The 14,591-nt window shown below is 34.7% G+C and overlaps 1 protein-coding gene across 1 annotated transcript in view; it reads left to right on the top strand.

The window, feature by feature from the left end:
• LOC129257391 (PR domain zinc finger protein 14-like) overlaps window positions 1-14,036 on the top strand; it is a 30,682-nt gene extending 16,646 nt beyond the window's left edge. The window contains exons 3-9 of the mRNA XM_054895702.2: window positions 5,417-5,548; window positions 6,034-6,197; window positions 7,836-7,997; window positions 8,645-8,762; window positions 9,682-9,911; window positions 10,590-10,881; window positions 11,216-14,036. Of these exons, the coding sequence (XP_054751677.2) occupies window positions 5,417-5,548; window positions 6,034-6,197; window positions 7,836-7,997; window positions 8,645-8,762; window positions 9,682-9,911; window positions 10,590-10,881; window positions 11,216-11,589 (1,472 nt within the window). The 3' untranslated portion in view covers window positions 11,590-14,036. The remainder of the gene's footprint in view (window positions 1-5,416; window positions 5,549-6,033; window positions 6,198-7,835; window positions 7,998-8,644; window positions 8,763-9,681; window positions 9,912-10,589; window positions 10,882-11,215) is intronic.
• The last annotated feature ends 555 nt before the right edge of the window (window positions 14,037-14,591 follow it).

Below are 14,591 nucleotides of genomic sequence, written 5' to 3'. Positions count from 1 at the left end.
TTAAGTTAGCTTGTGTGAAAGTAACAAAAATCAAATAATATGATCATAAACTAAAAGTTTGAGCAAAAAATGACAATACATGTATATAAGTTATAAGAACGTTATGAGCATAGAACGTCGAGATATCTGGAGATCCTCCTATTGGCAATGCGAGATATATCACGCATGCTTATTGTCACTATTACTATCAATATTATCATCATGTACTACTGATAATATTAACGTAATGTTTCATTGTTAAAATTGCTATAATAATAATAATAATAATAACAATAATAATAATAATATAATAATAATAATGATAATAATAATAATAATATTATTAATAATAATAATAATTATTATTATTATCATTTTTAGAATTATAATCATTATTATTATCCCTAATAATATTATTGTTATTATTACGTTTATCATCATTATCATTAAAAATACTATACTTTGCACTCTTTTCTTGTCTTTTCAAATCAATGTCTTGTTGGGATAATTTTGTCATTTCAATCATTTAAAAAACCAGAAGACAACTTAGTATAATATATTGATAATATAGTTTAGTATTTGATATCGAAAAAAATTAAGGCTTTACTAGGCTAGCCATATGCAAAATACGGCTTTTTGATGATGAAAATATGCAAAGATTTGCTGAAAAATATAAATCTAAGAATAAATCCCTAAGAGTAATCAAAATCCTTATGAATAAAAGGGAGGAATAACACTTATATTGAATGTCTGATACAAAAAAAGCTGATCTAAATAATGCAGAACAAAAATCTTTTTCAATGTACACAAACGAGTTGTGAAGGAAGGATATTCGAAATAATTATCGCACCTTCAGGCCCTATATGCCCTCGTTCAATTTTCTTAGTCAGATTAAACAAGAATTGATCCATTTATTATTGGCATCGGTTAACATTCCTGCGAAATAATGATAGAAGCCTGATGATGTACGGTCAAGTCAGGAATATTACCGCTTTAAAATTTTCTGATCAAAAGAGATTTAATCTTGTTTCTATTTCGAAGGTTAAGTGTTTGGAATATTTTCCTTTGTGTAAGAAAATGACTCCTCTTTGCGCTTTATATTGTTGTTTTGACCGCGAGTACTTATAACTGTTTCGATTTTTAAACATAAACGAATCAAAACATGGCGGTGGAATGAATAGTTCTTAACATCCGACACATTTGTCCTTAAATTTAGTCACGCTTTCAGTTCATAGGTTTCAATAAACCGAAAAAGGCTTTTGTTTTGTTTTTACCCTCACGCATGTTGCTAGGCTTTACCAATTTCAAACTTTGATTTTAGAAAACTGTTATAGGTATGAAAGGAGTTACGCCAAATTTAATTGACTTGAAAAATATCTCGCTCTGAAATTCTAGGGCCCGTTGCATAAAACTTTTGCCATAAAAAACTCTGGCAAATATTTTGCAAAACTTTTTTAATGTGTAATTTTCATTGTCATTATTTTGTTTGCCAGAGTTTTTATTTATTTGACAGAGTTTTTTTTATGGCAAAAAATTTATGCAACGGGTCCCTGAAACTATATGTCTTGGTTTCGTCAACTATGTTGTAATTCTGAAAAGAAAAGATCTTTGAAATACTAGATAAATACGAGACTCCAAGACCTCGATCATGACAATAATAATAATTATATATATATATGTATATATATATATATATATATATATTATGTATACAGATTTCTGTTTCTGCGTAATAATATTATCTCTAAGTTTGTCTTTATACCGTAGTGAATGAAAATGATTATAATGAATGCATCGGTCCAACTTTTTAAACCTAGCTATCTTCAGAAACTATTTTATTTCCTACCAGTGTGCGTGACGAGCCATTAATAAACCTAACTCTCACAGCTTTTTGACCAAACGTGTTTTTATGATACAGCAAATAACTGTTCCTTTTGTACACAGTTGTTTGTGATCAATTTCTTGAACATTCCCCTCTTTGAATAAATAATGGGGGTTCATTTCGTCTTCTGAATGTTATTCTCTATTGCTTGGGGAACTATGTGGATTTTGTATTACAAAACTCACCTTGTGGCCCCCAGGTCTTTTCACCTCCATTGATGTAATTTCTTCCTTAACTTAACACTTTCCGGCTGTAACTTCGTTTTGTTTGTCGAAGTATTGGTCTTAAACCAACGTCTTTAACGTCAAATTGAATTCGTGGCTCGTCTCTTTCAACTCTTGAACTGGTGGCTATTTTTCTGGGGTTTCGACTTTTTTTGGAACTGTTGTGCTTTATGTGGCTGAAAAACATCGGCTTTAGGGGCACAAAGCTGCAAGAGGAACACCTAATTTTCTTTTGACAATGGCGCTTTTATGATTGGAGATGATACCTGTAAAGGGCCGATGATGTTTACTCGGCCCGAGCCAAGCCTGAGGCTGCGTGCGAGCAGATGGGTACAAAAGAATACATGGACAGGTATTGGGTAGAAAAGAGTGGATTATAGTCTTTTCACTCTTCAGAAGACCTCTTAAGAGCATGACTTTGGCTGAAAAGAGGCGATTTGCGGCAATTATAAAAGAGGTGCGTGTCTCGCCGTTAGAATAGTGTTACAGGTAGTCGAACTGCCCAGCATTATAATGGGATTGAAAAGCGATGACCCCCTTTGGAAGTAATTGAATGAATACAAAGACCTAATCATGTTTGCCTTTTCTCTGCCTGGCCATCGGAGGTATCGAAATACGGGTATCATTCAAAACGGTGAAAACTAAAGAATGTCAAACCTTTTCGTTCTGCTCTTTATAAATGTAATTGGAGCATGTATGACGAAAATGACGAAGGAAAAACATGATCGTTTTAATGAATGACCCTGTTGCGAATCCAAGTAAGGTTTACATTGTCTTATTGTGGCGTTGGAGGGACATTTTTATTTCCCTTTAACATGATTTATTTGCAATCAATTTTAGAGGACGCACTGATTGAATAAATCGTTTACATTACTCATCAAATAAACAATTCTCATCTCATATAGGAGTAAATTACGAATAACAATTACGGAAAGAAAGATAACAAACTCTTGCGGTCTTCTCTTTTCGAAGTAATAACCCAATGTATTATTCATGGTTGTACAGATTTGGTGTATCGCCTATAACACACTCCTATTCCTTGTGCTATTTGTTTGTCTTCCTATTCTTAATGTCAATTTATTTTATACATTTACACTTATTTTCTGACATGAGTTGTTTTCTGTTTGAAATTAATTCATTTTCGATAGCGATTTGCGATATTTTGTTTCGTGGAGTTTTTTATTTCTCTTTCTATCTGTCTATTGTTCATTTCCTGTCAGTATAAAACGTTCCACATAACAAACTATTTAACCATAGATGTGTTTTTAGCAAGCAACCCAATCATCCAACGTGACCGTAATAATGAGTATCGATTTGCTTCGGTTTCTCCACAACACCTTCAACAATTGGATGATTAAAGAAAGAAAAAGCCCTTTTAAATGACACAATCGAGACCGCCAATCCCTTTTTACTTTCACTCTTTCCTGAAACTACGACATTTACTACTAAACACAGGTGCTTCTTATTACCCTGAACAAACCGAGATTTAAACCCTTTTGTATAAGTGAAAGTTAAGCCACGGTATTACTTCCCTTTTTAATTCTTAGAGATCATTACCTCCTTCAATTATGAAAAGGGAGGCGTTTACTTGAACGGATTACATATGTTTCCTATATAGGTATAACCAAGTATCTGCAGAGTTTGAAGTATTAATTGCCCCATAAATCCACACTTGGTAATAACAGTATCCATGGTAAACCATACGTAACGCAACACTATAGCAGTAATTCGGAGTGATTTTCTGGTTTTCTCCCCCTCATATATGATCGATATCATATTATTTTTCTTTACATAAACATGAAGATACACCCTGATAAAATCAGATTTTTTCACGTTTATATTAAAGATTTAGTTAAATAAAAATCAGGCCAATCAATCGAAAGCCTTTTGCGGTAAAGGTCTTGAGATAAGTATAGTGTAAAGTAAATAAAAGTTAATTGTGAAGAAGAATTATTAATTTGTTGATTTAGACACAAGTTGGAAATTCGAATCTATATTAGTTCTCGAGTACTGTAACGATATCGGCAATTATGGAATGGTAGTATAACAACAACAAAAATAAAATTTAATTTAATTGAAATGGCATACACATTGTATCCACATACAATGGGAATTGTACTCCTGACAATTTCCTCTCATTTGTTTAGTAAAATTCATTCAACTCTGGTGATTTAAATTGACTGAAATTTATCTTCTTCATCCTTCTTTTCAATCGTACTTTAAATCACAGGAAACATTCCAATTATATGATTCACAAAGGAAATGTTAGATCTAGCTTAAATATATCACAGGTAAATTACATACGGTATAACTACAAAGAGATAGATAAATGACAAACTATTGGACGCCTTCACTCTCTAAGCCTTATCTCGATAAATCACCATGTCCTTGTAGGAAAGCGTCTTTAACGTGCCGTTCTTAAATAATCTTGTCTTTATCCAACCCTTGCCGAGTATTTCAGTAGTTAAGCCTCATAGAAGAAACCTGCAAACTCCAGGAGCAAATAGAGAGAAGATCTATATAATTTGAGTATGTCTTAACTAAAATAGTTGTATCTTCTTTCACACTGATGTACGGAAATCGAAATTAGCTAGACTAACTTAAAGCCGTTTCATGCAGGCTTCGTTAGAAGTAATAACTTTGAGTTAGGATTCATGGGCAATCTTGGTGGGATCAAGTCATGTCTGCCAGTTGATTGGACTAGTTTTTCATTTTGCTTACGAAAATTCTTATTTTACTTTTCGTTTTCACTGCATGTCCTTCGGATTCTGAAACACACACACACCCTCAAAAGGGATCGTTTGAGTCAAGTGCTGTTATTTACTAAAACTTAGTCAATTTCCTCGATTGCCTAGCAATTTAAAAAATGTTGGTAACCTATATTTCCATAGTTATTCGAACAATTCTATTATAGATAACTTATTTGTTTATATAAGCAACATTTACATAATTGCGTGAGGAATATGTGATGATTCCATACTCTTAGAATTTTATTGTTTGAAATATAAAGGTACCAAGTGTTTTTGAAACTTAATTGTTTGTAAAGCAAATAAAATCTATATTTCTATAACAATTGGAGGTTCATATTTCAACCAATCTTTTGATTTTTTACCACATTTTTATTTTATTTCAGTGAATGTCAATTGAAATAGTCATTATGAAATGTGCTTATGTACTTCAATATCTGTGAAATGTCATAATGCAGTCGCATAACATAAATCTAGTAACAGAATGAAATCTAATGAAAAGAATATGAAAAGTATGCATTACAAAAGGCCAACTGTAGCTCAGTGATTTCATGGATCTTTCTTTCTTTCAATTTCCTTTCTAGACAACAAGCTTTCGACGTCACCATCGACATCAAAGACGATCTCGAAAGTGGAAACGATTCCAGGCGAACACAAGAAATCTCAGGTTCTCTCTCAGAAGTTAGGTGATATCAATGCAGGAGATCTCCCAGAGGGTAGGTATAAATAGAAAGTTGAATCGTATCATTCATCAGTGCTAATATTGAAAGGCCTATTGATACTAAATTGAGAACATACACGAACAATCATTTAAAGAGTGAAATTGTCTCGGACAAACAAACGAATTAATGTGGCAACTGACATAGACATGAGGTGGCGCTTTCAAGCATCTTACAGCAGCCATTAACCATGATAAATATCCTACGGAATTTGAAATTCCCTTAAACTTTGCATTTGGACTATAACGTTTTACCGGGCAACGATACGAAATGCATTAGGAAGGAATCGATTTTCTACATCTAAAAACAAAGCAAACAACATTCTTGACAAGGTGCACAATTCTATTTCTCTGTCGTAATTAATGACTGCCATAATTTTTACCAATTATGTACAATAAAGATATTCATACAGTACATGACAAACGCAAAAACTTAGTTATTGATAATGTCTATATTTTTTTAAAATTATTTTTCATTGACAGGCCTGTCTATTTTGAGATCGAGTTTCGGATCCATATCGCCCCATTACAGTGCTTTTTGTCAGCAGACAGTGATCTTGAAAGGAACTCGGTTTGGACCTTTTACTGGACGAGTAGTACACCCCAGTGAGATCAAATCACATGATGATACCAGTCTTATGTGGGAGGTAAGATACTATTAAAAAACACTTAAAACCCTACGTCGGCATGGTCTTGTATGGGAGGTTAGACGCAATTAAAACAAACTTAAAAATCGCATGATAATATACCAGTCTTATGTCGAAGGTAAGACGCCATGAAAGAACAAAAACTAAAAAAAAAAGGATCTACCTAGTCAGATCAGTCAGATGATACCAGCCCTATGTGGAAGGTAAGGTATTATCAAATTCAAAGTCAGATCAGTGATATTATACCAGTCGATGGCATTAGCTATAGGACATCGTTGAAACCCCGAAGTTTGATCGAATCGGATGACAATATCTGCAATATCTGTCTTACGTGGAGGTTCGATGCTTAAATCATGTGAGATTAAAACTCGTCATGATACAATGCAGAGGGTAAGTCGTCAAGTGAGATCGAAACACAAATTATCTTACTTCCGTGGTAAGATACCTGCATAGATCGGTAGCAGAAATAAATGCAAACTCGTGATTTATCACAGGACAACGTTGTCATCTATATAACCAACCAGATGACATGAATGATGGGTCATTTGTTATACATAGATTTTAATAGTTATAGTAATATTGATGATTTTTTTTAAATATCTGTGAGAGTTTGAGGAGTGACTAAACACCTACGTTGTTGAGAAACAGTAATTCTAGTGAAACCTTAGTGTGTATTATTGATAATGATGATGGTAATAGTAATATAATCATGTTATCTACTCTACTTCCCCTACAATCTTTCTCTTTCATTTTCTGTTACAATTTCTAATACGTTTAACCACCAGCCCCCTCCCACCCCCATTCCTCCATCTCCCCCTCTTCATTTTCTCTTCTCTACACATCAGATTTATTTCATATCAATTTCCTATCCAATTTCATCCCTCTTATTACCTTTTTATCTCCAAAATCGATATCCCTGAGCATGCATGACGGAAAATTGACACATGTTATACACACGTTAATTTCGACATGAATTCTTATTCGCTCTATATTTGTACTCTACACGTGCACTTATAGCTTGCTCCTAGTCAACACGTGAGGGTTTCACATCATATCAATATTTACATTTTATTCTTTTTCATAATTCCTTGGCAATCTGATTTGAAGAGCTTTTAGCGAGAATTTAATCAGGAATTTCGGAGCCGACGACATTCGAGTCAATATTCCGATTGACGATAAATGCGTGTAAGTCACGTACTAAACTCCACAATTTGCGCCTGAATCTGAGAGCTTTATACACCATTAATACGATCAGGACTCGCACCTGATTACATGTTTGTTCAGATATTGTAGGGTAGTCTAAACTTCAAATTTGCAGCAATTTTAGAGGTCGAAATTGTCAAAGTTTCTTGATTATCGATTAATATGCACTCGGCTATGAATTAGATTGCCATTTAAAGAGACTTGCCCTTCATACTTACTTATTAATTTGTCATTTGAGCAGACAGGACTGCTCTAATCGACCTGAAACCTATCTCATTTGTCTTTTTTCTCCATCCTCCCCTTCTCCCTCCTTGAGGGGTTACTCGTCACCCCCACTCCACCATCCTTCATCCATTCTCCATGTCCGGGCGCTTTTTTTCTTCTTTAATTTTTGGCTTTATGAGAATTGTTCTTTTTATTTTATTTATTATGTAGATTTTCAAAGATGGAAAGCTGAGTCATTTCATTGACGGTCGTCAAGGGGCCTTTTCGTGGATGAGTTTGATTAAGTGCGCCCGCTACGCCCAAGAACAAAATCTCATCGCGATTCAAGTTGACGACAAAATATACTACGAAGCCTGCAAAGATATTCCACGGGTGAGACACGAACGATGGTGCATTATTAAAAAGTTTTGAAAGTAAATGAGTGTGTTTTTGTTAGTTGGGATAATTCTATCAATTTTGACACAAATTGGACCTTCGTAAATCTAATTCAACTAGTAGGCCTGGAAGCTTTGATTTTCCCCGAAACGTGATGGTGTGTTATTTTTTTTTGGTTATACTATATAATCATACCAAGAAGAAGGAGCGTGATTTTACCCTCAAAATATATTCCGAATGTTGAATAATTCTCCCAATTATAGATGAAATAGAGAGGAGAAATAATAATGAATGCATTAAAATATTATCTTTTAATGGGAATCCTACCAAAACCCATATAATAGTAGGCTTATATCACGTATGCAGAAATAGCGATGGAAACTCATGAGTAACCTTAATTTGATGTAACCCATTGAAGTTTGCAAATGACGATGGCGATTTATATCTTCGACAAATTAAAATAAAACAATATTTGACTATTTTACTCCGAGATCATGCAGATTCTAAAATAAGATTTCTTAAAAAAATACAACAGCATACACAATGAGACCATACTACTTACTTTCTCTGTTATAGATTCCAATTTTTTTCATCGTTGATTTAAAAAAAAATTTAATGATGATTGTTCTCTGTTTTAATTACAGGGTACAGAACTTCTTGTCTGGTATGGCGATTCATATCTTCAATTCATGGGCATACCCATTGCTCTGAAGGACGCCAACCGCGGTCAAACAAGTTTAGGCAACGACGAGAATATCGACGGTTAGTGTAAATTCTTATCACGTTTCCACTTTTAATTTTATATTCACCTATTAACCCTATCTCATTCTCTATCCCTTTTTACTTCTCCCTTTAAATGATTGTCTAATTCTTATTCATTCCATTATAGTATTTCCATCCCATTTTTAGTAGTTTGTTACACCCATGGACGGAACAAGATTATAATAGTCTTTATCATCAAGCCCACCTTTTTAAGTTTCAGTCATATCACCATTTTCTTCAGTTTTTAAAACCAATTATTGTTTATTCAAATTAATTCTATTAGGATATAATACGCTTAATTTTTGTTAAAAGATAATACCGACATGTTCGTTGTTGTTATCGCCTTACATGATGATCAAATATATCATGATAATTCAAGAACATTACTCGATGAAAGCATAAAGGCATACAACTCTTTCGGTTTTGATCGTCATCATCAGTCAGTGGTTTATGAGACCTTTAATAGTCATCAATAAAACACCCAACACGACCTTCCCCATGGGGAACTTTCGCTTACCATTGATTAGTCTGAGCAAGCCTAATTATGTATTAAAATTGAATGTCTTTATTTTGACGAGTCTCGATAATAATGGATCATCGTTGACGAGGTTTATAAACAAAAGTGAAAGTTATTAAAATAAACTCTTCAGACTAAACAATGATAACACGCACAATGCATGTATGAAACTATAAATTTAATCCTAATCGATATGAAGTTTTTTAATAAGAAATTTAAAAAGCCGTGATGTAAATCCTTGTTTTGAAAATCATAATTTATAGGATGCACAGAACCCACTAACTTGCATCATATTTCTTTATTTTCTTTAAACGCAACTGTTTTATTTTCACATTGAAATGATTGCATTTTTTTAGATTGTTTTCAAATATATTTGTATTATTCTACACCTCCCTCATGCAGATTCTGCTGGATACCAATGTGATCGTTGTGGAAAGGTGTTTGCTTACAAGGATTACCGTGATAAACATCTCAAGTACACACGGTGTGTGGATCAGGGGGATAGGAAGTTCCCTTGTCACCTCTGCAAGCGATCGTTTGAAAAGCGAGATAGGCTTCGAATCCACATCCTGCACGTACATCAGAAACATCGACCACATAAGTGCACTGTGTGTGGAAAGAGCTTTTCACAGGTATGACTGAATAAATATCCCCCACATACATGTCATGATTAATTTGATCTGTTATTGTGCCTTCATCATGTCCATGTCTTTTTGGTGGTGATATTAGGACGCTTTCGCATCCTCATCACAGTAAATGTATTGAAAAATGCCTGTCAAATGAAAATAGCTGAAAGGTCTTTGTCAAAAATTGGTGAACTAGAACAAAAATTTCGACCTAAGTTTCGGGGCTGACGAAAAATTGCATATATTTCGTTTGTTCAGAGTCCAGTTTTGATTTACCAATTTTCGACAAAGACTCTTGCTGTTATGAAGGGCATATGACAACATATTTTCTATGTTCTTGAATGCGTCGTGAAAGTGAAAACTACATAATTATTAAAGGATAATGCCAGACGTAATAATATATGAACAAAAAATACCCCAACACACACACTAAACACACACCCTCTCCCACACACACACACACACACACACATCCGCGCACACATATTTGTTAAGGTTCAAAATCAAAATATCTTTCCATGAAGTTGGATTCTTTCTTTCCTTTGAAAATCATTTTTAATGGCGAATTTACACGAAAAGTATGATGTTCTGCACTGCAAAGGATATTCCGAATTCGTTGATTTATTTGGTTTAAGGTTATGCTATCCACATTTATGAGATTTTCTTTCTTTTCGTCACCCACAGTCATCAAGCCTCAACAAGCATCTCCGTGTGCACTCCGGTGAGCGTCCATACAAGTGCGTATACTGTGGCAAAGCATTCACAGCTTCCAGCATCCTCAGAACCCATCTCAGACAACACTCGGGTGAAAAGCCTTTCAAATGTCGTCACTGTGGCAAGGCATTCGCTTCACATGCAGCCCATGACAGTCATGTCCGCCGAACCCATGCCAAAGAAAGACCATGTGTGTGTCAGTTCTGTGGGAAAGCCTTCAATCAGTCCTATGAACTCAAGTTCCATCTCAGCATACATGAAGGTAAGAAATCGTGCACCTCAGTTGAAACAAATATTCTAAGTCCTTTCTGAATAGGAATCATTTTCTTCATCGTTATCGAACCAAAATGGTTTCATGGACTTGAAGATAGCACATATCTTTTTCTTTCAAATGAAAAAGACGATTTGGTGGGATTCATGTTTTTGCATTCGAAATGGCACTTCCATATGCAAAAAAAACCCCCCAAGTTTGCCTACTAAAGACGTAGAGGGAAACTTTTTTTTCTTCACTTTTGACCAATCACAGTCCACTGGCATCTCAGTATGACATAATTTTACGTTCTCTCTCTGTTTTTCTCTATCACTCTGTTTCTCAGGTGAAGCAAAGCCATATTCGTGTGAAGGATGCAACCAGACTTTCCCTACCTCAACAGCAAGAGACACACATCGGTCAAGTCTTGAATGTCCTCGATTCAACCCGCAACACGTAGCTTATCTCGGAATCGACTCGCTTCCTTCAGCGCCCTCCACACCAGGGGCAGCATCCGTAGCCTCGACCTCAAGCAACGGCAGCGGAAGCAGCTTTGGAACATCGTCGCGCGGATCAAACATGGATGTCAATGCCGCGGACAGTCATGGTCACGTGGGTGTTGCGTCGTTATTTGTGGACGAAAACGATAATATCCCAAACAGCGGTGTTCTGTTATCTACCACATCTGTGACATTCAACAGAGCTATGAATGTGAAGTAATTGAAAAAAAAAAACACTTCATGAAGTTAAAAGAAAAATGGGTTTATATACGACTCTTACATAACTTTCCTGACACCCTGGGGCGTGATAGTTGATACTAAAGCGGTCTTTGATTCCGAGATTGAAATGCAGGTGATGCGCTACTTCGCTTTGGTGAGGAAGACTTATTTAAGTGATGATTGAACTTTTCGAAAGTGTAGAAGTTGTGATTCTGGGGGAATAAAAAGTGTATTGTTCAATGAACAATACCTAAACTTTTAAAACAAAACGGAATGGAAGTCATTAACTTAACAGTCGAAAAGTAATCGCCAGGTCTCATGCCTGAGAGTACCCAGCGGATAGATCGTAGGTGGCACAGCGCAGTTCAAATGTCCCAATTCTTTCAGAGAGCGAGTCTTCAAGCGCTATGGTCACATGATGGTGATCACTGTCTTGTTTGGCGAACATGGATTGACTTCTGTTTGTCAGTATGTGCCGATGCTTCATAATAATAAAAACAAATTTATAGAGAATTTCCTTGCCCGAATTGACAATACGTCATTCATCTCATTTATTCTTTATCCTAGCCCAAATCTGTTAATTTTAACGTCATTCTTTGATTCAGAAAATATCCAGGCACCTGAATGTTTAATTGATTTTGAGAGTATTGGCGAAACTGACTGCAGGAGAGCGTTTTATCAATATTTTTGTCTGACAAGTTGTTAGATCTTTGGTTTTGATTGGCTAAGCAGTACTGTTGCTATGGTAACTTTGGGATAAAACGAGACTTGTCGCATAAAATGTCCGACAATTCCTTTCATGAAACGCTCCTCAGATCTGAAAAAGGCTATTAAGTCATTCCAAATGTCAAACCACCGGTCGGTTTGGTCTGACTGTCGCAATGTTAATCTCATTTTGAGAGATATCCTCACTATTTCTCAGATAGAGGAGAAATTCATTAAACATACAGTACATAAATTATAATTATGAAATAAATGATGTTAGTGTTTGGAACAACATCAGTCATATCTATATGTACAAGTAGAACGATAGATATGGTGTACAATCGCGGTGTTTTTTTCTGACTTGTTTATGTATGATAATTATGTAGGAGATGTATCAATATACGGATCGTATTTACAATCTTTAAATTTGAGTTAGATTGTGGTTGTCAAATCATTATACTAAGCTGCACGATCATGATGACTGAAAGATTTTTGTAAAAGTATCATCTTGAACAAGTATAATCAAATTCTGAATTTTCAGGTCACATTACATGGTTATTTATTTTAAGTGAATAGTCGGCTTAATGCCATTATATACTACATAAACTTTCGTTAACTAATGACAGTGTCTCTCTGTTTACGATAATAATTGGACTCATTATTATTGAACATATTGACTTTGGTTGTTTTCCTGTCTTTTCGACAGAATAACCAAATCAGTGGTTTTAACTATAGACAATCATGCTCAATTATGTATCCCTTTTCCTATAAAATCTGTACAAAATTTGTTAATCAAATGTGATTCTCCCTCAAGATTAAAAATGGCAAAAACTCTATTCCTGTGGTGGAAGAGGGTAATGTACTCAGTTCCGTTCGCATCTGGCATTTCCTGTGCGAGAATGGTTTTACTTTTAGCCTGGTAACAGCAGGGTATGTGATCACTTAAATTTTAAAGAAGTCTTTGTTTGTCAGGATATTTCAAACATATTATGTAGATTTATGATGAACCGTGTAATTGTATGCATATCTCTGTAACACTCTCTCTAATGTGTTTTATTGTTACATCCCAGAGAACACAGAAACATTGCTTAAAAGTTAAAGTCTTTAGTTTTTGAAAGGTTACATTTTCGTAGGATAATTTATTCTGAATGTGCTTGAATGAAGAAAATCCATTTCTTTTTAAATCAATGAATTTGCATGTCATTTGTATATACAACGTTAGAGAAAATATCATAAAGGAACGGAGAAGTAGTTTGAGAAATGACGGAAGAAAAGAGAGTGGAGAAAAGAAAAGATTATGATAATGACAGTTACAGGATGATGACGAACTTTTATGTAGGAAATGGAGAAGAAGAAGATCGAAAAGGGGAGAAGAACAATAAAGCTTTTTTAGCATCCTCAAAATGAGAAAAAATCCACCCCTCCCGAAATACAAGTGCAATCCCCAATGTCATTGTGCCAAATCCTTCATTTAATGATAATATTATTGAGGCAACATTTTACAATCAAATTCAGACTGAAGATGCATCTATACTTGTTTTACATATTTGTTTTATATTCTCATGTACAAAAAAACATGGTGAGAACCCCCCATTGTTTCAAGGTGTATTTGTAATCGATGAAAAGTACTATGTTCTAAAGAAGTGAAATGTTATGTATTTATATTATGCCATGTACATTGTAGATATATGTATCAAAATATATAAAGAAATAGACAGGAAAATAAATGTTGTGTTCAACAGTATATCGTGTTTTTAAAATGTCTTTGTAAGTAATGGAAATGGAGGGGATATTGGTGTAGCCAGACCAACATACAATGAAATAAAGCAAAGGGAGATGACCTGGGGGCCGTTTCATAAAGCTGTTCGTAAGTTAAAGGAGAATGAAACTCTTGGAGCAAGTTAGCTTTTGTGAAAGCAGAAAAATCAAAGAATAAGATCAACAAAACTTTGAGTAAAATAGGACTAGCAATAAAAGAGTTATGAGCATTTGAATGTCGAGATCACTAATGCTATGGAGATCCTCCCATCGGCAATGCGACCAAGATCTGTGATGTCACACACGTACAACTCTCCCATTTGGACACTGAAAATATACCCCAAAACATATCTTTTTGCTCATTCTAATCATATGACAGACGATTCATCAATGATATAATGTTGTGAAACCTCTGTACTTGTCATCTCATAAAGAGAACACCTCACCTTGTGATAGACTCTATAAAAGTGAGAATATACGTGAAATAAGTACTAAAGTAATGAGGGAGTTGTACGTGTGTGATATCACAGATCTTGGTCG

The sequence above is a fragment of the Lytechinus pictus genome, chromosome 1 (assembly GCF_037042905.1).
Source record: "Lytechinus pictus isolate F3 Inbred chromosome 1, Lp3.0, whole genome shotgun sequence".
Taxonomy (NCBI): domain Eukaryota; kingdom Metazoa; phylum Echinodermata; class Echinoidea; order Temnopleuroida; family Toxopneustidae; genus Lytechinus; species Lytechinus pictus.
The sequence above is the reverse complement of the archived record's forward strand: the minus strand, read 5'-3'. Positions and strand labels throughout refer to the sequence as shown.